Raw genomic sequence first — 23321 nt, forward strand, 5'->3', positions numbered from 1 at the left:
AGCAACATAGATTTTAGTCGTTCTTACTTGTGCTGTCTGGGGAGGAAAACATTAAAAAAGAAATAAGCTCCTTATGTTTGAAGTCTAATTGTATTTACCTTGATGTTATGACAGGAGCAATACGGATTGTTATGTGTGTGCAAAGAAGTTACAGTGAGTCCTCGTATACAGAGACTTCAAGTATGTATTTTATCCATCGACTGTCATGTGTTATCTTTCGATGTCACTCATTTTTCTTCTATTCTTTTATTGTACTTGGTTTGTAATAAATACTAGCAACATTCCACATATGTTGTCTTTCATGAATCATTAAAACATGAAACGTGGAAATTTACTTGGTAACTATACTTCAAAGCATGCAGAGAACTGAATGTATTTAACATTTACTAGTTCAGGGGAACTGAAAGAAGTCGTTCATTGGACATAGATCTGCCGTTGAGGTTGCTTTCAGATATTATTGCATTTGTATTGTCTTCCTCTTTCATACGCTAGTTCATTGAGTGCAACTGCAACAAAATCTGGAGAACCAGATCTTACTAAAATGGAGCTTCCTATTGATTATGTCCAAGAAGGTGCAAAGATGAAAAGGACTAACGCTACTTAAATAACATAGGAGTCAATAAAGTGCATCAATGTGTCAACATTATTTAAATTGTTCATCGTATACCAAAACTTTTCGGTTTGGTACAACCCGCGATTTTTCTTAGAAACTTCTGCAGTTACATGTCTTCTATACATTCAGTCGAATGCATGCGGCAGTGTTCCAAACGGCCTCCAATTGCTTGCTTGCTTCCCTTTCCAGATGTCAACGGCATCCTTCACTGTTCATGGCATAACCCATTGTAACAAATGAACCCATATCTGCCACCTGAAGTTACTGTGCAGAGACAAATTTGCTGGAGTTCCAAATCAACTTGAGCGCTTAGAAAGCATCGTGTACTATATTCATCCTTCACCTTTATAAAATGTCTTAATTAGGCTAGCCTCATATGCAGTTATCCAGGCAAAATAAGCAACTTATGAGGGAGCGTTGTTTTTCAATTAATTTTCCATGACTATTTTTTTTCCCTTGTAAAATGTTACTCAAAACCTCAGATCAAGATTTCACTGCGAATTTTCCTTCCTCCCCTCCTATCGATAGATAGACTCATTCAGGTTCTCTCCTTAAAGACAGTCCCCCATTTCAGCATCTTTAGAGTTCCTTATTTGAATATGGTTTTCAGTTTAGAAATAGAAACAGTTAGCAATTTTACAAAAAAGATAGTCCCCTATTTCTCGGAGTATTGTCCGACCTTGTCCTCTTTCTAATCTTGCATTCTCCTTCGAACTTTACTAAGCCTGACTGTCTGCTGCAGCATCTTGCCATATAGGCACCCTTGTCATTGCCAGGTTGTTTAGGTCCAGAATGTGCTTCTTAGTAGTTCCTATTTGATACAATCTGAATTAGCTCCAAGCCATTCACTACAAGTCAAGCCCGGGAGCTTCAAAGGATCCAAGGATTGTTCATGAAGCGGGAGGTACTTGAAGAAGCCTCCTTACCATCAAGGGGGTGTTGTTTGTTGATGATCGCATTCACATTGGTCCAAGGATCATTGGAGGAGGCAAGGGAAGGCCAAACGGGGCTAGAAAGCCCCTTGGAAAGGAATTGCGCCCAAGGTGCTTTGGATCCGCTTTTGATCCACTCTAGCATTTCAAGAGCGGATTAAAATAGCCCCTAGCGGGCCTTTTCTTGCAATTGGGTCACTTTTGGGCCCTAAAATTGTAATTATTAGCTTACGGTATAAATACTTTTGAGGCTAGCTCATTCTCTTAGTTTTGCTTGATTATTGATGAATTGATGAATGCTTCTCCATTGAGTGAGAGTATTTGTCAACTTTTGTTGAACTTTGGTTTAGAGGGCGTTCATCTCCCTCTTGGTCGCTGTAGGAATTAGGTGTTTGATTAGATTGTAATTGAGGGTATTAGAGTTTGACATACTCTTTTGTTCTTGGTTACTTCTTTTCTTGTGTCTAATCATCTATCTTATCGATTATCTTTACTTTTTGGTATCGTTGTTAGTTTTCGTAGTTCTATTTTGTATCATTTGTTATCAGCACTGAGCAATTTCATTCCTACGAAGTCAATCTTGGGTCTAGTCGTCTTAGAAAATTGTAAATCACAAAAAAATATTTTACTATTCACGTTTTAGGTCTTAGGTCACATTTGGAGTTTTTAATTTTTGTGTTTTCTTGTGTTTCTAGTGTTAGATTTGCATTCCCTAACACTATACGAGTCTATAAATCAAATTTGAGTGAAATTGCAGCTTATTTGAGTGTTCTGTCCTTGTTGGAAGCTTGGATTGAAGATGTTTGAAGTGAATTAAAAATCTGAAGATTTTGGTGAAGATATTGGGCAAATTGATGTTTGGAATGAGTTAAGAAGGCTAAGAAGTGCCTATGTTCAAAATTTCAACTCATTCATTTCAAGCTCCGGAGAAAAAGTTCTTTGTGTGTTCTTGAGGAGATTGTTATATTTATATTGAAAGTTCATACAAACGAGGGTGTTTGATCCAAAAAGAAGGAAGAAAAAGAGTGAAAGGGTGTGTGTTTGAGCATCTAAAAAGATTTCAAGAATATTTCAAGAGAAATAACACAAAGGGCATCAAGAAAGGGCATTTTCGTCCTTGGAACGAGCAAAGGGCGGCCGACTTGCCATTGACCTGCGCCCAAGGTGTGCTGCAGCTGCCCCCAGCCTGCTGCTCCCAACCTGCTGTTGCACCTCAACAAGGCTGTGTCTAAGGCCTCTCCTGCGTCCAACCTGTGCTGGAGGTGCGCTGGAACTGTTGCCATAGGTCAAAACAGTGGGTAGCCTTCCCCACCTACACTGGAAGTGCTCTAGAGGTGCGCCCAAGGTGTGTGACACCTCCGAAACACATGTCAAGCCTTCTCAACGTCTAATTCAAGTTTCAAATGCATTCTAATACTTCTAAACTCCAATTTGCTCAGGTTTGATTCCTTAGTTTCATTCCTTGATTCTTAAATTCAACTCTTGATTCTTAAAACTATCAACAACTAGTAATTCACCTACTATCTTGAGTCCGAATTTATTCATCGTCCCATTTCTTTCAAGATTTTCTTTTTTTGATATCGTTGTTAATTCTTGATCGAAGTCCTTACATCTTTATTTGAGTCCTTCAAACAAGAATCCAATTCAATCAAGAGTAGAACTTGACACCTCAATTACCACGCGAAGTATCTTTCAACATTTGTGATCCAATTGTGAGGTAAACAAAGGTGTGAAGAGTTTGTGAGGATAATTTCTTTAACGCTAACGTGTTTTTTTGTTTTTTGAGTGTCTTTCTTCATAGGTACAGTGGCTACGGACGACGAAACTTCCCAAACCATGGATAACCACTCTAACAAATGCTATCTTAGCGGCCATTGAAACTCTCAATTGTAAAATTGATTCTATGGACGCTAAGATAAATTCAGTTGTCCTTAAGGTGGATTCTCTTGAAGGGAGTGTATCCCTCGTTGGTGGCAGAGTGGATATCATGGAAGGTCGGAAAACACATCCCTATCCACACCTCAACACCACCATGCTTTGACTAGTGGGCATGCTCCAAATCCGTCGGTTCATGTTTCCTCGAAAAACCGTCACCAAATGATCAATCCACTAATACAAGCACATGATCCCATTCCTCAAGTCACTATATATCCACAAAATCGAAATCCCGTTCGACCACTCCAACCTCAATTCAACTAAACACAAAAGGATGAATCTCGAACCTGAATACCCCAACCTCCGCTTAACCAAATTCCCCTATTCCAAGCACCCCTTAACCAAAACCAACCCATCCAAATAGACGAGGAAAAAAGGGAAGAACAACAAGCGGAGTTCAAAGCATTCGATGAAGTCGACATGTTGGTAGAGGAAATGAGAGGTAGACCAATGGATCAATGAGGTTATCGAGGTCGAGGAGGAAGATTTGGTCCGGCGCCTAATGGTAGAGGAAACTTGGGAAACCGCCCCCAAGTTATGATCAATTGAACCAACAATGTAATAGGGATCGAGATGTGGGTATCAATTCAATCAAGGTTAGTCTTCCAACTTTCAAAGACGATAGTGATCCCGAAGCTTAACTCTCATGGGAGTCCTCTTGTGAAAGGATCTTCCAAGTTAATGATGTCACCGAAGAGAAGAAAAATTGCTATGCCACAGCCCATTTTGAAGGGTATGCCAACACATGGTGGGATTGTGTCAAAAGATTTGGAAATGTGTTGAATGAAGGACAACCCTTCCATGGGTTGCGTTGAAGGTATTCATGAGGCAAAGGTATGCTTTGGAGAGGTATAGACACGAGCTACGTGCCAAGTTGTACAACTTGAGGCAAGGTAGTAAGAGTGTTGTGGCCTATTATGATGAATTCCAACAATTGTCTTGAAGCTCGATCATCGAGAGAACATGAACCATGACATCATATGCTTTAAAGTTGGGTTGATCAAAGATATCTCCTCATGCATGACTATCTACAAGTTTGAGACCATAGAAGAAATCTTTCAAGTGGCTGTGGAGATTGAGAGGGATATCAAAGAAAGGGCAACTTACAAACCAAAAAGGTACTCATCTACCAACCCATGGAGTAAGAATAAAGAGGTAGCCCAATTGTCATCGAGATGGAACAAGAACAAGGACTACAAGTCCATTGATAAGAAGCCCACAGAGAAGACCACTCCAAAGTACCCGCCAAGGAATGAAGGTAACAAGTTTCCTACTCCCAATCCTAAGGGTTTTCAATGTTTTAAATGTCAAGGATTGGGACATAACTCAAGTGAATGTCTCAACTGGAGATATGTGATCCTTAGGGAAGGGAAATTGTATTACCTTGGAGAAGAGGTGGGATTAGAAGATGAGAATGATGAAAAAGCCCAAGATGGAGAAGGGTCATCCTTAGGGAAGGGAAATTGTATTACCTTGGAGAAGAGGTGGGATTAGAAGATGAGAATGATGAAAAAGCCCAAGATGGGGAAGGGTCCGTAGAAGATTAGCAAGTAGAGGAGGATAATGAAAATGCTTGGCCTCAAGATGGAGAGTATGAGGTTCCAAATTTTTTCGTGAGGCATGCAATGATTAGTAAGGCGATAGATGACCCTAGTCAAAGGGAGAATATATTTCATACTAAATGTCTTATAAATGAAAATGTGTGCTCTTTGATCATTGATAATGGAATTTCTGCTAATGTGGCTAGTGCTACTTTGGTTGATTTCTTGAAGTTGCCCACAACCAAACACGCCACTCCATACAAGCTTCAATGGTTAAATGATTGTGGTGAGTTGAAGTTGACTAGGCAAGTGGTCATTCGATTCAAAGTTGGGAATTATCATGATGAGGTGCATTGTGATGTGATACCCATGCAAGCTTGTCATATCTTACTTGGGAGGCCATGGCAATATGGTCGTTCAACCAAGCATGACGAGAGGACCAATCGGTTCTCTTTTGAGTTGAATGGTCGGAAATTCACTCTCCATCCACTTTCGCCATCTTAAGTGAATGAGGTTCACCAAAAATTGAGAGAATTGAAAGAGAAAGGTCAGAAACAAGGCGAGAAGAAGGACCAAACCGAGGAGCGTGATGAAGAAGAGGAGAAGAGGTGGTTGAAAGGGAAGAGTCCCTTGGTGATGTTGGCTAGGAACAAAGATCTTTTCAAAGAGCATGATGACAAAAAACCCCTGCTCCTCCTAGCCTATGCTTTTCATGCTAACCATTCTACTTTTCCTATCCCCCATTCTATTTTCCTTGTTTTACAGGACTACGAAGATGTGTTCCCAAATGAGCTTCCCCAAGGATTACCCCCACTTCGAGGAATTGAGTATCAAATTGATTTTGTGTCGGGTTCTCAATTACCTAACAAACTGGCCTATCGAAGTAATTCGAAGGACACAAAAGAGCTCCAAAGGCAAGTTGAGGAACTCCTCAACAAGATACATTAAAGAGAGCTTGAGTCCATGTGCAGTTCTGGTATTGCTAGTGCCAAAGAAAGATGGAACATGGTGCATGTGTTTTGATTGCCGAGCCATCAATAAAATAACGGTAAAGTAGCGCCACCCAATTTCCCGTTTGGATGATATGCTTGATGAGTTGAATGGTTGTAGTGTGTTTTCTAAGATAGATCTTAGAAGCGGGTACCCACCAAATTGCAACTGGGTGATGAGCGAAAGACCGCATTCAAGACCAAGTTTGGTCTATATGAATGGTTGGTCTTGCCTTTTGGCCTCACCAACGCTCCTAGTACCTTAATGCGGTTGATGAACCATATGATGAAATCGTTCATAGGGAAGTTTGTTGTGGTATTCTTTGATGATGTTCTAGTTTATAGCAAATCCCTTAAAGAACTTCTTACATTTGCAAAATGTGTTTGAAGTGCTTAGAAAAGAGAAGTTGTATGCTAATCTTGAAAAATGTTCTTTTGGTGTGAATGAAGTTGTTTTCTTGTAATTTGTTGTGAGCTCAAAAGGAGTTGAGGTGGATGAATCTAAGATAGACGCCATCAAGAATTGGCCTACTCCGAAATCCATTGGCGAATTAAGAAGTTTCCATGGGTTGGCTAGTTTTTATAAGCGATTTATCAAAGGATTTAGTACCATTGCCGCTTCCTTGACCGAGGTGATCCGTAAGGATAAACCTTTAAATGGGGTGATGAGCAAGCCCATGCATTTGAAGCTTTGAAGGTTATGCTTATCTCCGTCCCCTTATTGCAATTACCCAATTTTGATAAGATGTTTGAGATTGAATGTGATGCAAGTAAGGTAGGAATAGGTGCCGTCTTAATGCAAGATCATAAACTTATTGCCTATTTTAGTGAAAAGATCAAGAGCGCAACTCTAAATTGTTCCACCTATGATCTAGAGTTATACACCTTGATTGGAGCCTTGGGTAATTGGCTACATTATTTGTGGCCCAAGGAGATTGTGAACCGATCATGAATCCTTGAAATATCTTTGGGCCCAAGATAAACTCAATAAACGACATGCTTAGTGGATTGCTTTCCTAGAGACTTTTCCTTATGTAATTCAATACAAAAAGGGAAAGGAAAATGTGGTAGTCGATGCATTGTCTAGGAAGCATGTTCTTATCTCTACATTGCCTTCTAAATTGATGGGATTTGAGAGTCTAAAGACAATGGACCCCGAGGACCGTAAATTTGCTCAAATCTATCACGATTATGAGACATTGGGTGGGGAATTGTGGGAGAGGGATAGTGCTTCTATGCCCTACTCTAAGTTTGATGGTTTCTTGTTCAAAGGAAGAAGGTTGTGTGTGCCCTCTAGCTCATGAAGAAAATTGTTTGTAAGAGAGGAACATGATGGGGGTAGGATGGGTCACTTTGGAATTGACAAGACCCTTGGAGTCTTAGAGGAACAATTTTATTGGCCCAAGATGCGTCAAGATGTTACCAGAATTTGTGGCCAATGCATGGATTGTAGAAGTGCGAAATCCCGCCTTCTCCCTCCAGAATTATACACCCCACTACCCATTCTTCAACGCCCATGGCTTGACATCTCTATGGATTTTGTTTTGGGATTCCCTAGGACAAGGAGGGGTAGAGATTGCATTTTTGTTGTGGTTGATAGGTTCTCAAAACTGTCCCATTTCATTCTATGTCATAAAATTGATGATGCTTCTAATATGGCTTCTTTGTTTGTTGAGCATGTCAAAATACATGGAATTCCTCGGACCATTGTTAGTGATAGGGACTCTTAAGTTCCTAAGTCACTTTTGGAGGTCGTTGTGGGGTAGGATTGGCACCAAATTGCTTTTCTCAATATCTTGCCACCCAAAAACGGATGACAAACAGAGGTGGTAAATAGAACCTTAGGTTCTATAAGCCGCACCTTAGTTAAAGGAAAAATGGCCTCTTGTGAGGACCACCTACCTCTAGTCGAATTTGCTTATAATCGTGTTATCCATTCGAGTATTGGTATGACTCCCTTTGAATGTGTTTATGTTTTTAACCCTCTTACCCTTTATATCTCATTCCTTTGCCTAGTGATGTTGTGATAAGCTTAGATAGAGACGAGGGCGGAAACCATGAAGAAGTTGCATGAAAAGGTGAGAATTTGCCTTGAGAAGAAGAATCAAGAGGTGGCTAAAAGAGTAAACAAGGGAAGGAAGCGGCTTGTGCTTGAACTGGTTAATTGGGTGTGGGTGCACGTTCGGAAGGATAGGTTTCCAACCCAAAGAAAAGCCAAATTGTTGCCCCGAGGAGATGGTCCATTTCAAGTGCTTGAAAGGATAAACAACAATGCTTATAAGATTGACCTTCCTTCGGAATATCAAGTGCACAATACCTTTAATGTGTGCGATCTTTCACTCTTTGACATGATAGAAAATGATACCCCTTTGAATTTGAGGTCAAATTCTTCTCAAGATGGAGACCGGATTAGCTCCAAGCCATTCACTAGAAGTCAAGTTCGGGAGCTTCAAAGGATCCAAGGATTGTTCATGAAGCGGAAGGTACTTAAAGAAGCTTCCTTACCATCTAGAGGGTGTTATTTGTTGTTGATCGCACTCACATTGGTCCAAGGATTATTGGAGGAGGCAAGGGAAGGCAAAACGGGGCTAGAAAGCCCCTTGGAAAGGAATTGCGCCCAAGGTGCTTTGGATCTGCTTTCGATCTGCTCTAGCATTTCAAGAGCGGATCAAAACAGCCCCTACCGGGCCTTTTCTTGCAATTGCATCACTTTTGGGCCCTAAAATTGTAATTATTAGCCTAAGGTATAAATACTTTTGAGGCTAGCTCATTCTCTTAGTTTTGCTTGATTATTGATGAATTGATGAATGCTTCTCCATTGAGTGAGAGTATTTGTCAACTTTTGTTGAACTTTGGTTTAGAAACGTTGGTTTAGAGGGCGTTCATCTCCGTCTTGGTCACTGTAGGAATTAGGTGTTTGATTAGATTGTAATTAAGGGTATTAGAGTTTGACACTTTTTTGTTCTTGGTTACTTCTTTTCTTGTGTCTAATTATCTATCTTATTGATTATCTTTACTTTTTGGTATCATTGTTAGTTTTCATAGTTTGATTCCGTATCACTATTCCACCTAAACTATTAAGAAGGTGCCCCTAAACTAAAGACAAGTTTTTCAAAGGGGTGGTTAGACCAGCTATTTTTTTGGGGCAGAGTGTTGGCCAGCCAAGAACTCTCATGTTCGGAGATGAAGATGTTGCGATGGATTTTTGGGTATACTAGAAGAGATAGAATTAAAATGAGGATATATGAGACAAGGTGAGAGTGACTTCGGTGGAAAACAAGATGCAGGAAGCGAGGTCGAGACAGTTTAGGCGTGTGATGAGGAGATGCACGGATGTCCTAGTGCGGAGGTGTGAGAGGTTGGTTATGGATGGATTTCGGAGAGGGAGAGGTTGACCAAAGAAATATTGGGTAAAGGTGATTAGACGGGATATAAAGTAGTTGCAGCTTTAGCGAGGACATGACCTTAGATAGGAAAGTTTGGAGGACACCAATTAGGTGTAGAAGGTTAGTAGGTAAGAGTGTGTCCATGCTAGAAGATAGGAGTGCATTATTTTGTTGCCTTACTAGTAGTCATAGTGCTATTTTTGTAGTTTCTTGTTCTTCGAATTCTGTTATTGTTTCTTATAGTTCGATTATAGTAATTTTTGTTGTAATACTATTCTGCTTTCCATTATGTCTTTGTCCATACTGTTTTCTTGCTTGAGCTGAGGATCTATTGGAAACAACCTCTCTACCTCATCTCTTAGGTAGAGGTAAGGTCTGCATACGCTCTACCCTCTCAGACCCTCTGGGTATGTTGTTGAAGTAATAGTTTGTGTTCCAGCCACACTGCCAAATTTTATTTTATTTCCCATCTCCAATTTTCAGCTTTACTATATTTTATAGGGCCTACATTTCTGATATTTTCCCGTACTGCTACCAGTGTGATATGGTTGCTGGTTTAGTGCACAATTCCAGCATGCCGTATCTTCTTTTATCCCTGGTCATATTGGGTCTCTATAGCCATTGAATAGGTAAGATTTTCTGCTATCAGATTTTTAGTTCCTGGTCCACCTTTCTTTTTTTCTTGGATTTACTGTTGGTATTTTACAGAGGAACTCTATCTTTGTCTTATCTAATAACTTCTCCACTTAAACTGTTAGAGGATACGATAAAAACCTCAGATAAGTTTTTTTAATAAAACAAGAAAACTGTTACTATCAATTAGTATTAACCTTCCTTTCATAGGGAAACGTTGTTTCTTCCATGTAGTAAGCTTCTCGCAACTTTTTCAACCACTTCATGCCTAAAAAATGTGCATTCATATTTAGCTTAAAAGTCCTAAATATGTAGGTGAATCTTCAGTTTTGACATCTTAGTTTATTGACGGTGAGTTGTGTACTTCCATAATTCCACCCTTATTCTTAGGAAATATGGAGCTTTCTCAACATTATGTGCAAACTAGGGACCTGTTTGGACATGAGAATTTTTTCCTTTTTTTCAAAAAAATAATTTTGAAACACCGTTTGGTTATATATTGGGATGATTCTTTAGTTTTTGAAAATAAGTTTCAAGTTTTAAAACCAGTTTTTCTAGTGAACAATATTTCCTACTCACAAATTTTTGACCTTTTTTTTTTTCTAGTCAAATGCATGTGCAAACACAACTTCAACTTCCAAATACCATTTTCAACTTCTACTTCAAAAGTTGTTTTTTTCTTTTTGTGAGATATTGGGATATCTGATGATCTTGTCCAAACGCGTACTAAATACATGTTGCACTCTTCGGTGTTGCCGCCGAACTCGTCCAGACGTGACACCGATGCGGGTGCCGGGTTCGTCTCGGATTTGGTCAAACAAATCTAGAGACGCTGACCAAAATCAAGACAAATTTTGGGGAAATTGAGATTCGACTGACGGCTTACCTGGAAAAGGTTCGACCTGCAACTGTAAAGATTACAAACAACAACAACAATAAACCCAGTATATTCCCACATAGTGGGGTCTGGGGAGGGTAGAATGTACGCAGTCTATACCACTACCTCTAAAGAAGTAGAGAGGCTATTTCCGATAGACCCCCGACTAAAGATAAAAGACAATAAACAAAGCATAAAAAGCATAGAACACGATAAAATAACATAGGTACGACATCCACAAAAAATTTGTACATTGCCAAACAAAGGACACCAAACTCCACCTAAATACTGCCTACAACTCATCCACATCCTTATCCCTCTATCCTAATGCTTTTTCTCCATATCTTCCTATCCGGGGTCATGTCCTCAGTCAGCTGTAACTGCTCCATGTCACGTTTAATTACTTTTCTCCAGTATTTCTTCGGCCTGCCCCTACCCCGTTTGAAACCTCCCAAGGCCAACCTCTCACACCTACGAACTGGGGTATCCGTGCCTCTCCTCATCACATGACCAAACCATCTCAACCTCACTTCCCGCATTTTATCCTCCACTGACACCACTCCCACCTTCTCCCGAATAATTTCATTCCTAACCCTGTCAGCCCTTGTGAATCCATACATCCAACGCAACATCATCATTTCCGCCACCTTCAACTTTTGGATATGAGAATTCTTAACTGGCCAACACTTCGCTCCATACAACATAGCAGGCCGGACTGCAACTCTATAGAATTTGCCTTTCAGCTTGGGGGCACCTTCCTATCGCATAAAATTTTCGAAGAGAGCCTCCATTTCATCCAACTTGCCCCAATACAGTGAGAGGCATCCTCATTTATCTCTCCATTTCCCTGAATCGTAGACCCAAGATACTTAAAACTATCCCTCTTGCAAATCGCTTGAGAATCCAACTTCACTACCACCTCCTCCTCTTGTCTCGACTCACTAAACTTGCACTCCAAGTACTCCGTCTTGGTCCTACTCAACCTGAAACCTTTAGACTCCAAGGTTTGTTTCCAAACCTCCAGCTTATCATTAACCCCTTGTCGCGACTCATCAATCAGAACTATATCATCCGCGAAAAGCATACACCAAGGCACCTCACCTTGTATATTTCGCGTCAACACATCCATCACCAAAGCGAATAAAAACGGACTAAGAGTTGATCCCTGGTGCAACCCTGTCAAGACCGGGAAATGCTCAGAATCTCCTCCCACCGTCCTTACCCGAGTTTTTGCTCCCTCATACATGTCCTTAATCGCTCTGATGTACGCCACCGGGACCCCCTTCGCCTCCAAGCATCTCCAAAGAACCTCCCTAGGGACCTTATCATACGCCTTTTCCAAGTCAATAAACACCATGTGAAGATCTCTCTTCCTCTCTCTATACTGCTCTACCAGTCTCCGCACAAGGTGAATTGCCTCAGACGTGGAGCGACCAGGCATAAAACCAATTTGATTCTCCGAAATAGACACAATCTTTCTCAACCTCCGCTCTACCACCCTCTCTCAAATCTTCATCGTGTGACTCAACAACTTAATACCCGGGTAATTGTTGCAACTCTGAATGTTACCCTTGTTCTTATATAAAGGAATCATTGTGCTCCATCTCCACGCCTCAGGCATCTTTGCTGACTTGAAAATATTTTTAAACAAGTTGGTCAGCCACCTCAACCTTGACCCGCCAGAGAACTTCCAAAAATCCACCGGAATCTCGTCGGGCCCCGTCACCCTGCCCCTTCACATCTTGCGAATAGCCTCACTAACCTCATCTACCTTAAAATGCCGACAAAAGCCAAAGTCGCGACACTCTTCGGAATGCTCCAACTCCCCTAACACAACACCTCTATCCCACTCATCATTCAAGAGCCTATGGAAATAGATTGCCATTTTTTCTTAATGAGGTCGTCTTCCACCAAAACTTTGCCATCCCCTTAATACACTTCACCTGGTCCAGATCACGACCCTTCTGCTCCCTAACCTTGGCAAACCTAAACATCCTCTTCTCCTCGCCTTTCTCCTCTAACCCTTTATACAAACTCTCAAAAGCTGCTGTCTTAGCAGTCGTGACTGCTAACTTAGCCTCTTTTTTTGCTAACTTGTACTCCCTGCTCACCCGCTTCTCTACTTCATCCTTACTCTCAACTAACTTAGTGTAAGCCGCCTTCTTTATCTTGACCTTCTTCTTAACATCTTCATTCCACCACTAATCCCCCGATACCGGCCAGACCCGCCCCTCGAAACACCCAACACCTTTCTAGAAGACTCCCTGATGCAACCAACAGCTCTATCCCACATATTATCCACGTTCCCCCTGCACTCCCACACCCCCATCCCCACCAACTTCACCCATATCTCCAAAGCATTAACCGGGGTCAGGCTACTCCAACTAACCCTAGGCGGACCTTTCCCACCTCGCCTCATCTTGCCCCTCTTGATAACCAAGTCCATCACCAGGAGTCTATGCTGGGTCCCAAGATTCTCACTCGGGATTACCTTACAATTCTACACAAAGCTCTATCCCCCTTCCTAAGTAGCAAAAAGTCAATTTGAGTCTTGGCTATCCTACTACGGAAAGTAACCAAGTGCTCTTCCTTCTTCGGAAAGCTGGAATTCATTACCACCAACCCAAACACCCTCACAAAATCCAAAAGAGCAGCTCCCTCATCATTCCTAACCTCGAACCCAAAGCCCCCATGCACATTATCGTACCCTAACGGCAAAGACCCGATGTGCCCGTTGAAATCCCCACCTATGAAAATCTTCTCTAAACTAGGCACGCCTTTAACCACCTCGTCCAAAACCTCCCAAAAATTCTTCTTCTCTTCCTCTTCCAGGCCCACTAGGCGCATACGCACTACAGATGTTCAAAGTAAACCCCCCAAGATCAACTTGATAGTCATAACCCTATCACTAACCCTTTTAACCTCCACTACCTGCTCCCTAAGCTCTTCGTCCACTAAGATACCTACGCCATTCCTATGCCTATCACTACCTGAATACCTCAACTTGTATCCATCTACATCCCTAGCCGTGGAACTTACCCACTTGGTCTCCTGGACACACACAATATTAATCTTTCTCTTCCTAAGAATCTTAACCAGTTCTATCGATTTGCCCTGCAGAGTCCCAATGTTCCACGACCCTACCCTCAAACTATCACCTCTCTTATCCCCTCCCTTAATACCTTGCACTCTGCATCTCGGGCCTAACCCAACACCAGCCCCCGATCCCACCCCCAGCCCCCCATGACCCCAGGACTGTAAAGATTACAAACTCAATTTTCAGCTGTCTGGTTCGTCTTCGTCTGGGAAGAAAGAGACAATCGTCCTGCTGGTTCGAATGGGAAGAAAGGGAGTCGTATGTGTAATTTACAGCTTGTCGACGACGATGTAGCTTGGGGGACGAACAATGATTTTGACGTCCTGTGGAAGAAAGTGACAATGTCAGTTTAAAAATACTAAAATATAAAAAGAATCAATATAATAAAATATGATGTAGGTTGTTTTATATTTTGTTATTCTTTGGAATATAAAAAAGATCAATATATATGGTAAAATAATATATGTTTATATAGTACTCCTAATTGAAAATGTACTCCTAATAGTACGTATAATAACAAAATTCTTAATTGTACTACTAATTGAAATTGAAAAAGAAAAATTTTTAGTTGAATCCCCGCACCCGTATCTATACTCGAATTCACACCCCCGGATCTTAAAATTTAAACTTTGACGAATTTTACTCTCGTATCCACACCCATCTTGTACACCCGCACTCAAGTCTGAACAACTTAGACTAAATATAGTGCTGAACATCAACAACACTGGTTTCAGCCTAAGCTTCTCGAATTCAGGTGCAAGTGTCCAATACGGGTGTGGATCTAGATGTTGGATCCTTTATGATTTAAATTTTAAGATTCAAGGGTATGGTTCAGGCTGAAAATATTTTATTACAACATCATACCCTGTATTTTCCAACGTAGTGGGGTCTAGGGAGGGTAAGTGTATTCGGTCCGTACCCATGTGGTGAGACTCTTTTCCGGACCCTACGCTTAGCGGGAGCTTTAGTGCACCGGGTTGCCCTTCATCCAAAAGTGAAGTTATTAAAATATACGTAAATTATGGTGGACTATTTGGAAGGAAAGAAATGCACGGATTTTTGAGAGCAAGTTTGAGTCTGATTATTATTAATTACAGAATCAGTTCTATGTTGAGATGGTAACAAGTTTTATGTTAAATGCACAACAGGTTGTGCGAGCCACATATTTACATAGAGTTAGAATCGAAAGAAAATTAAACTACCCAAAGTACTCTTGTTTCTTTAGAAACTCTCGAACCTGTAATAGAGACTTAGTGCCATCTATTTACTCCCGTTTTCACTAAAAGTGGAACAACATGATTTAATTTAGGGAAAAAGGCATGTTTACCCCCGTAAACTTGTTACGGAAACTTAGTTTAGCCATTAAACTTAACCTGTAATTATTTACCTCCCTAAAAAACTTTTATATGAATTTTTTACCGCCCTTAAAAAATTATACCACTCACTATGGAGAGTGCATCGCACTCGCGCCACGTTGGAGCCATGTCGGATCCACGTCAAAGACACATAAATAATTTTGTTTTTAAAAATAATATATAAAAGAAAAAAAGAAAACCCCCCCCCCCCCCCAAAAAAAAAATTTTCTTTTATCTTCTTCCTCTTCCTATATACTCCATTTACTCCTTTTTTTTTCTGTATGTTAAATTAATACTTGTTATTGTTATCTTTATGATTCTTGAATTTTTCTTAAGTTAAATTTTTCATTAAAAAAATTCATACAAGTACTTTTGATTCAAAAGTAATTACGTGGCTAATTAATAAGTTTGATTTTTTTCGGTCTCGATTTTGATGTGCGGAAATGAAATTAATTTGTTGATTCTTGATCTTCATAGGAAAGTTTATTTGTTGTATAATTTGTGTATTTTATTCTTCCTATAATTGTGTATTTGTTGAAGATTTTTGATGGATAGGAGTGAAAAAAGAAAAGAAACAGAGGAAGGAAAAGACATGGGGGCGGTGGGGTGTGAGGAAGAATGTAAAAAAAAATAATGGCGGAAAATTTTAAAGTGGGCCTCACTTATTTTTTTTATACATTTTTTTAATTAAAACACACATTGATTTGTTTGTTGGCCACATCAGCCATTAAGGGAGCAAAATAATACACTTAAGTTCATAAAGGGGTAAATAATTACAAGTTAAGTTTAATGACTAAAGTAAGTTTTCGTGATAACTTTGGGGGTAATTATGCCTTTTCCCTTTAATTTAATTGTCTTCTAGATTGTGTTGCTTGCACCTGAAGTCTTGTGTGATAACAAGGTGCCACTAAAACTCTAACAAGTTCTACAAAGTGGTGATTCGACCTACTATGTTATGGGGAGAATGGTTAGCCAATCAAGAAATCTCACATTCAGAAGATGAAAGTTGAGGAGATGAGGATGCCACGATGGATATGTGGCCATACTAGGTGAGATAGAGTTAGACGTGAAGATATCTAGGACAAGGTGGGAGTGGCCTTGGTGAAGGACAAGATGCGGGAAGTGAGACCGAGATGGTTCAAACATGTGAAGAGGAGATGCACAGATGCCCCAACTCAGAGGTGAAAGAGTTGGTTGTGGATGGTTTCAGGAGATGTAGTGGTGGATCGAAGAAGTATTGGGGAGATGTGTGATTAGACGAGTCATGGTGCAGTTTCAGCTTATTGAATGGGATAGAGAGAGCAGTAGTCAAGTGGTGTTTTCAAGTAGAATCAAACATTTTTTTTTTGTTTCAAGGTCAAGAATTTCGTACTTTCTTCAATTTCTCCAACTTTGTGTAGACTGTTTTTTTTTTAAGTTCCTTTTTGAGAAAATAAAATTCAAAATTATTTAAAGCTTTAAGTAAACAACATTTATTCCTACAAAGTGGGATCTGGGGAGGGTAAAGTGTATGTAGTCCATAGAACTGCCTCAGATGAAGTAGAGAGGTTGTTTCCGATAGACCCCGGCTCAGGACAAATAACAGTACAACAAACAAAAAACATAAAACAAATAATAAAATGGGATAACACACCACTAGATAATAAAAGAAACAAGACACCATCAGATTAATACTTTATACTATCTATTCGAAATCACAAACATCGCCAAAACACCACGAACAAGAAACTATAAGACACATGCATAACACTATCACTAAAGGCACAACTTCAACCAAAGCACTCCTCCCTACCAGTAATGATGCACTCCTACATACTAACCGTATTCCCTAATTCGCGTCCTCCACATCCTATCAAGGGTCATGTCATCCGTAAGCTGTAACTGCTCCATGTCATGCCTAATCACCTCTCTCTAATATTTCTTCGGCCTACCTCTAACCCGCCTGAACCCATCCATCCTCAGCCTCTCACACCTCCGTACTGAGGCGCCCGTGCACCTCCTCATCACATGCCCGAACCATCTTAACCTCACTTTCCGCATCTTGTCTTCCACCGAAGCCACTCCCACCTTCTCTCGAATAATCTCATTTCTAACCTTATCGATCCTGGTAAGTCTACCTACATATCCATCTCAACATCCTCATCTCCGTCACCTTCAACTTTTGGATGTAGGAGTTCTTAACTGACCAACACTCCCACATCCAAAAGTTCATCAAAAAAATAAAATAAAATTATTTAAAGCTTTCTTTGAAATTTGGAAGATTTTTTTCAATTCTTGGAAAACCTCGGTAACTTTTCAATTTTGCAAGCAAGTTGAAAGTTCTCTCCAAAGTCGGAGAGAGTTATGGTCTTTTTTAAGTGGTGTAAACAAACATAAAAACTTTCTTCCCTAAAAAAGTCATAGTTTGACATTTTGAAAAGTTGAGGGCTTGTTCCAACCATTGTGAAAATTAATCATTTAATACGCAAAGTCCACACTAGAACTCTACACATAATTTAAGCTTCTTCAATTATCTTGGGTCTAAAGGTGACTTTTCTATCTTTGTATAAAGAATTTGCTCTTTGTATCATTCCCTTTTTATTGATTAACATTTAACTTGACAGCAAAATAAAAGTCTGTACAGTTGATTTAGGCTGGATAATATTTAATAAATTCCTATGTTCCAGTTTAAGCTTGTCATTGTATGGCAAGAAAAAGAGTCAGTTTTACATGTGGTGAAATTCAAGGTGATACTAGAATTTTTCTAGTGCTTAAGATTCATGAAGTTAGAGTTTTACAGGGACACAAATTTCAGTTTTTAGTTTTGAAGGTTTAGTTACATTTCTATTGAGTAGCTGCTTGTAATTGGTCTTCTATTATTTTAGTTCAAGATTTAAAATATCATCTAATTAGTAAACTTCTTTTATAGGTACTGGATGCATTAGTCAGTCTATTCTGCAGGTCAAATATCTCCGCAGAAACATTGTGGGATGGTGGTTGGCTTTTGCGCCAGTTGCTTCCATACAGTGAGGCGGATTTTAACAGTCATCATCTTAAATTATTGAAAGTAAGTTGTTTTTGCAAACATCAAGAAACTTACCTCTTGTACTTCTTCATTTATTTTGTCTATGTTGGTTGAATGTTTTATCTAATTATGTTAGCAGTAGTTGGTGCAACAAAGGCTTGTAGCATAAAAAATCGCACAGAGCAAGTCTTTGGAAATTATGAGGATTATGCCTTTTTCACCCTTCTCCCTTAGTATGTTTTATCTAATTATATTAGCACTAGTTGGTGCAACAAAGGCTTGTAGTGTAAAAGATTGCACTGAGCAAGTCTCTTGAAATTATGCGGATTATGCCTCTTTCACCCTACTCCCCTAGTCCAATTTTATGTGACACTTCCTTTTTTATGCTGGAAAAAGGATACTTTTGTCTTTGAAACTACTTAAATTTTATTCCCATTTACGCTTAATGGCATGACTGTTGGGACCCTCACCATCGCTCATTTAGAATGGAAAAACTTGTGAATTCACTTCGTCACTTATTTAAAAGGATACTTTTGGTACTCTGCATATATTTCGTCCAAGTTCTCTTTCATCTCTGAAACTATACGCCAGTCAGCACCGTCACATAAATTGGGACGGAGGAAGTAAGAGTTATATTTTGTTGTATTTGAAGTTTTTAAAGTGTCTTGATATGAGGGTTGCTTCTTTTGTTATTTTTTCCGAATGATAAAAACAAATTCAACATTATCTGTAATAGTTATTTCTTGGTTAACCTGTTGTTAATGAGGTGGGTGTTTGTAATGTGTGAAGGATTCATTCCACAGTTGTACTAGCAGTATTCTTGATGAAACAAAAGGAACTTGGCCTGATCTGCTAATTATGGTACTTTGTGATGAGTGGAGGAAGTGCAAAAGAAGTATGTTATGCTCATACTTCCCCTTATTAAATGCTTCTGCTAATTCCTTTAGATGATTAATTAATGTGAAGAGAACCACTTGCAGCTATTGAAGCTTCTTCTCCAAGGAAAGATCCCAAATCAATGCTTTTGCCATCACACAAGTCCCTTTCTGAAGGTATGGTTGTTCCTCTCTTCCCATCTTGCTCTTTTGGCTTTAATTACCTTAAAGTTATGAAAGTTCTAATCATTTACAGTCTACTGCATATTTGATTGGGGGTTTCTGACTCTTCTGCTTTTATAATTTTGTTGAATTGTTTTTTCCATGACAGAACTCACTTCTGGGGAATCATCTTTTGCTTCTGGTGAAAGATTGTTCGAGATTGTTAAGGTTGTAGTCCATCTTTATCTGACTGTCTAATACAAGTGAAACATAAACATGAGATATTTACTGAATATTTGGGGCCTCCACATGCTTGAGATGAAAGCTAGTGTCAACCGGAAATCTCCCATCATAAACTAGGCTTTAAAATTGCTGCCGTACTAATCTTTGTTTTGATAATCTACAGGTGTTTGTACTACTTCATCAGCTTCATATTTTTTCAGTTGGAAAAGTGTTACCAGATCAACCTCTTATACATCCTACTGTTGAAGTCATGGAAACATCCCGAGCAAAAAGGGCTGGCGTTGACAGTTTGGGTCCAAAACCAAGCATTGAATTACGTCTTGGTCAGTTTATATTTTTTGTTCTTCCTGTATTCTTCTTATAACAGCATTTCCGAACCTCAAAAAGAGAAAGAATTCATACCCTCCTAAGTGCTGCACCAAATCTTACTCTTGTTTTACTACTAGACCAAATGGTATGATATAATCTAGTCTATGAAGGATACTATTGCCAATGTTCTAAAGATGCTTTGCTCTGTTGTTCTGTAGTTGATGCGGTTCCTTGCAGAATTGCATTTGAGAGGGGCAAAGAACGTCATTTCCACTTTCTAACCATCTCTGTAGGAATTTCTGGATGGCTTATCCTTGCAGATGAATTACCTGTGAGGCCAAGTTTTGGTGTGGTTCGTGTAGTGGCGCCTTTGGGTGGTTGCAATGTAAGTATGCCTTCTTTTTTATTTTGCTCAGACAAGTATACCTTTCTGTATCCATTTCTTTTGAGTTATGTCCTGTTGTATTTGGTAGATTTTGCAGTAAAAAAGATTAGGCTGCTTTAGATAAAACTCAGACCTTGCATTGAGTAGCTTTAGAACTACTAACCAGAGAGAAAACAACCTACTCAGGAATTAAAAAAAAATCGACCTTCCAATGGGATCCCTAATCCCAGTGATCTTTTGAAATGGAAATCTTACTTATTACTACTACTTTCTCATCTGTGCTAGACTAGCATATTCTTTGAAGAAAAAAACAGTAGTTATAATCCATTTTGTAAATGGTTCTCATTTTCTTGCTTTCCCACTTCAGCCCAGAATTGATGAGAAGCACATGAGATGGTTACACCTTCGAATACGTCCATCCTCTTTCCCTTACATAGATGCTGCGAAGCATACTGCCCATGCTAAAGTTAAGTCAAAAGCTTTGGTCGATGGGCGGTGGACTCTGGCTTTTCGAGATGAGGATTCTTGCAAAGCTGCTTTTTCTATGATTGTTGAAGAGCTAAATTTACTGAGCAATGAGGTTGAGAGAAGAGTAAAACCTATGCTTGACATTGAAAGAACTGTTGATACTTCAACAAAATAGACAGGGATTTTTGAGATTTTCACCAGTTTGATATTTCACTCTCTCTACCCCAATACCATTTTACAGCAGGGGACGGAGATAATATTAAGCTTTACCACCCTTCTGTACATGTTTAAAGGAAGCCCTAGGTGTGTGTAAATTAGAGTATGTGATAGAGCCCATTCTTGTATATTAGGTCACAGTTGCCATTTCTGATTTGCTAACCTCACTATCATGTATGGGTCAATTCTTTAGTTCTTTGAATCCTTCTTCCTCACATATGTAAAGATGTTGTAGAAACCCCGCAAAAAGTAAAAGTTGTGAGCCAGCTTCTGTTTTCTCGAAGTTTGCTCAGTTTTTAGATAACAGTATGTTAAAATTTGGGGTTGCGTGCATTTAACGAGCACTGGTATAGTATCTGTCGTTGCCAGCAGTGTTTCATTCTGATATTGTAACTAGATAGCTAAGCCAGGCCCAACGTAAGCATTAGATCAGGCCGCTATTGCAATTATCTTGAATATGGCGATACATGGTGAATATTTTCAAACGTGCCTCAGATTTAATTTGACAATCATTTAAAACTCTGTAAAAGGTATATAATGAAATATCACATAAGTTAAAAAAGCAAAGATACATGATACGAATGTCCTATCATTTCTGTATCTTTATACGAGCTTGACTCTTTCAAAAAATTAAATAAATATTGATAATGCTCAAATACACCTGTCAAAAGATGTATGCAGCCGTTAGTAATATATTTATTCAATTATAGATTGGAGTTGATCCCACGAGGAATAATGTGACTAGCGATTGAGAAAGTAAGGAATAAAAGTAACTCTAATTCGATCAGGGATACAAGTGTATTTTGGGGTTTTTTTCCATTTTAAATAAGGATAGAACCAATTTTAATATGAACAAGTTGATCAATGACTTTCACAAATGATGGAAAATTAGGAAAATAATAATGGAAAATCAATTCTATCAATGATCTACCCTATTCAACCATTTACTCATAACTTATCATGAATTTAGTAATTAGTCTTAGAACATCAAGTATCCATCAATGTCTTTCAACTAGAAGCGAATATTTCTTGGCTAAATTCTCTCAAATATTAGTCGAGTGTCAACAACAAATAGTTTCAATCTATGGCTACACCAGAATTTTTATTTTTCTATCAAATTCATTAAATGTGTCCTACTTCCCAAATCGTGCTAAATTAATCTTTTTCAATCCCAATTAGCTCTTTCAAGCATTAGTCGAAATAGATGAGCATTTACACTCTAATATCCTCTTTCATGCTCAATTAAAGTAGAAATCAATAAAGCATGAGATTAATTTAAACAAGCAAAACCCATGCATAAATCAAGAGTAATCAACTAATACAAAAGCATAAGATAAAATCAAAATCCAAATTCATAATATAAACATTGCTTTATCTCTTACTACAAGACCCAAATATGAATTTAACTACACCTAGAATTTATCACTATCAAACAAGGAAATAAAGAGAGGATTAAGGATTTGTCACTACAAAGCTTCCAATCTTCAAGTTCATTGGGTTGGGTCAAGAACCCGAGCCTCCAAGGTTGAGAAATATATCAAAGATGGTCTTGGAATAACTGAGGATCGAATTTTGTATAAACTAAGGATTGAAGAAGTGAATTTCCATATTTTTCCTGACGCTTGACTGTTTTCTTCATTGCTATCACGATTATGTATCTCGTGATCACGAGGGTTTGATTTATAGTTGACCGTGATTGTGACTGTTTCCATGCGGTTGCGAGGCCTTGACGTTGACCTTATCGCAGTTGCGAGCGTGGGCCTATTGCTCACCGAATTCTCTGACTTTTCGTTTTTGCTTTATTGTCTTGATTGCACTTTTTTTCATTAGATCTCCCTATAAACCTCAAATTACCTGGAATCAACACCATTCAAATGATAATTGTCCTCAAATTATAGACAATGACACACAATCATAAGAAAAGAGATACAAATAAGTCACAAAATCGCCATATATCAGTACTCTCAACTTAAAGACTTTGCTTGTACTCAAACAAAACAAAATCAAATTCAAAGAGTATCAATTCAAGCTCATGAACTAACATTCAATTTTTTTCACTTTATATTTTCAAAATAGGCACAATGACTGTGACTTTGATTGGTAATAACAATTAGTCAACAAGCATGTGAGGTTTTGTCAAAAAACTCACTCAATTTTAAATACACTTTTAAAAATACAATGAAGTTTCAAGAATATCAAGTAATAACACCTAATTTTCAAGAAGTGACTAAAAGCCACTAGTCAAACAAACATGCCCCCTTAACTCATTTTCAAAATTTATCAACTTCACCAATCTCTCCT

At 39.0% G+C, this 23321-nt stretch overlaps 1 protein-coding gene across 3 annotated transcripts in view; it reads left to right on the plus strand.

Moving 5' to 3' along the window:
• Positions 1 to 21321, plus strand: part of LOC107855215 (protein TRANSPARENT TESTA 9) — a 45071-nt gene extending 23750 nt beyond the window's left edge. For all 3 annotated transcript variants that reach the window (XM_047393652.1, XM_047393651.1, XM_047393650.1), the window contains exons 14-21: positions 115 to 180; positions 18267 to 18404; positions 19152 to 19257; positions 19343 to 19414; positions 19569 to 19627; positions 19806 to 19965; positions 20170 to 20336; positions 20704 to 21321. In XM_047393652.1, the coding sequence (XP_047249608.1) occupies positions 115 to 180; positions 18267 to 18404; positions 19152 to 19257; positions 19343 to 19414; positions 19569 to 19627; positions 19806 to 19965; positions 20170 to 20336; positions 20704 to 20979 (1044 nt within the window). In that variant the 3' untranslated portion in view covers positions 20980 to 21321. The remainder of the gene's footprint in view (positions 1 to 114; positions 181 to 18266; positions 18405 to 19151; positions 19258 to 19342; positions 19415 to 19568; positions 19628 to 19805; positions 19966 to 20169; positions 20337 to 20703) is intronic.
• Positions 21322 to 23321: the final 2000 nt, after the last annotated feature.

The sequence above is a fragment of the Capsicum annuum genome, chromosome 7 (assembly GCF_002878395.1).
Source record: "Capsicum annuum cultivar UCD-10X-F1 chromosome 7, UCD10Xv1.1, whole genome shotgun sequence".
In the NCBI taxonomy this organism is placed as follows: Eukaryota; Viridiplantae; Streptophyta; class Magnoliopsida; order Solanales; family Solanaceae; genus Capsicum; species Capsicum annuum.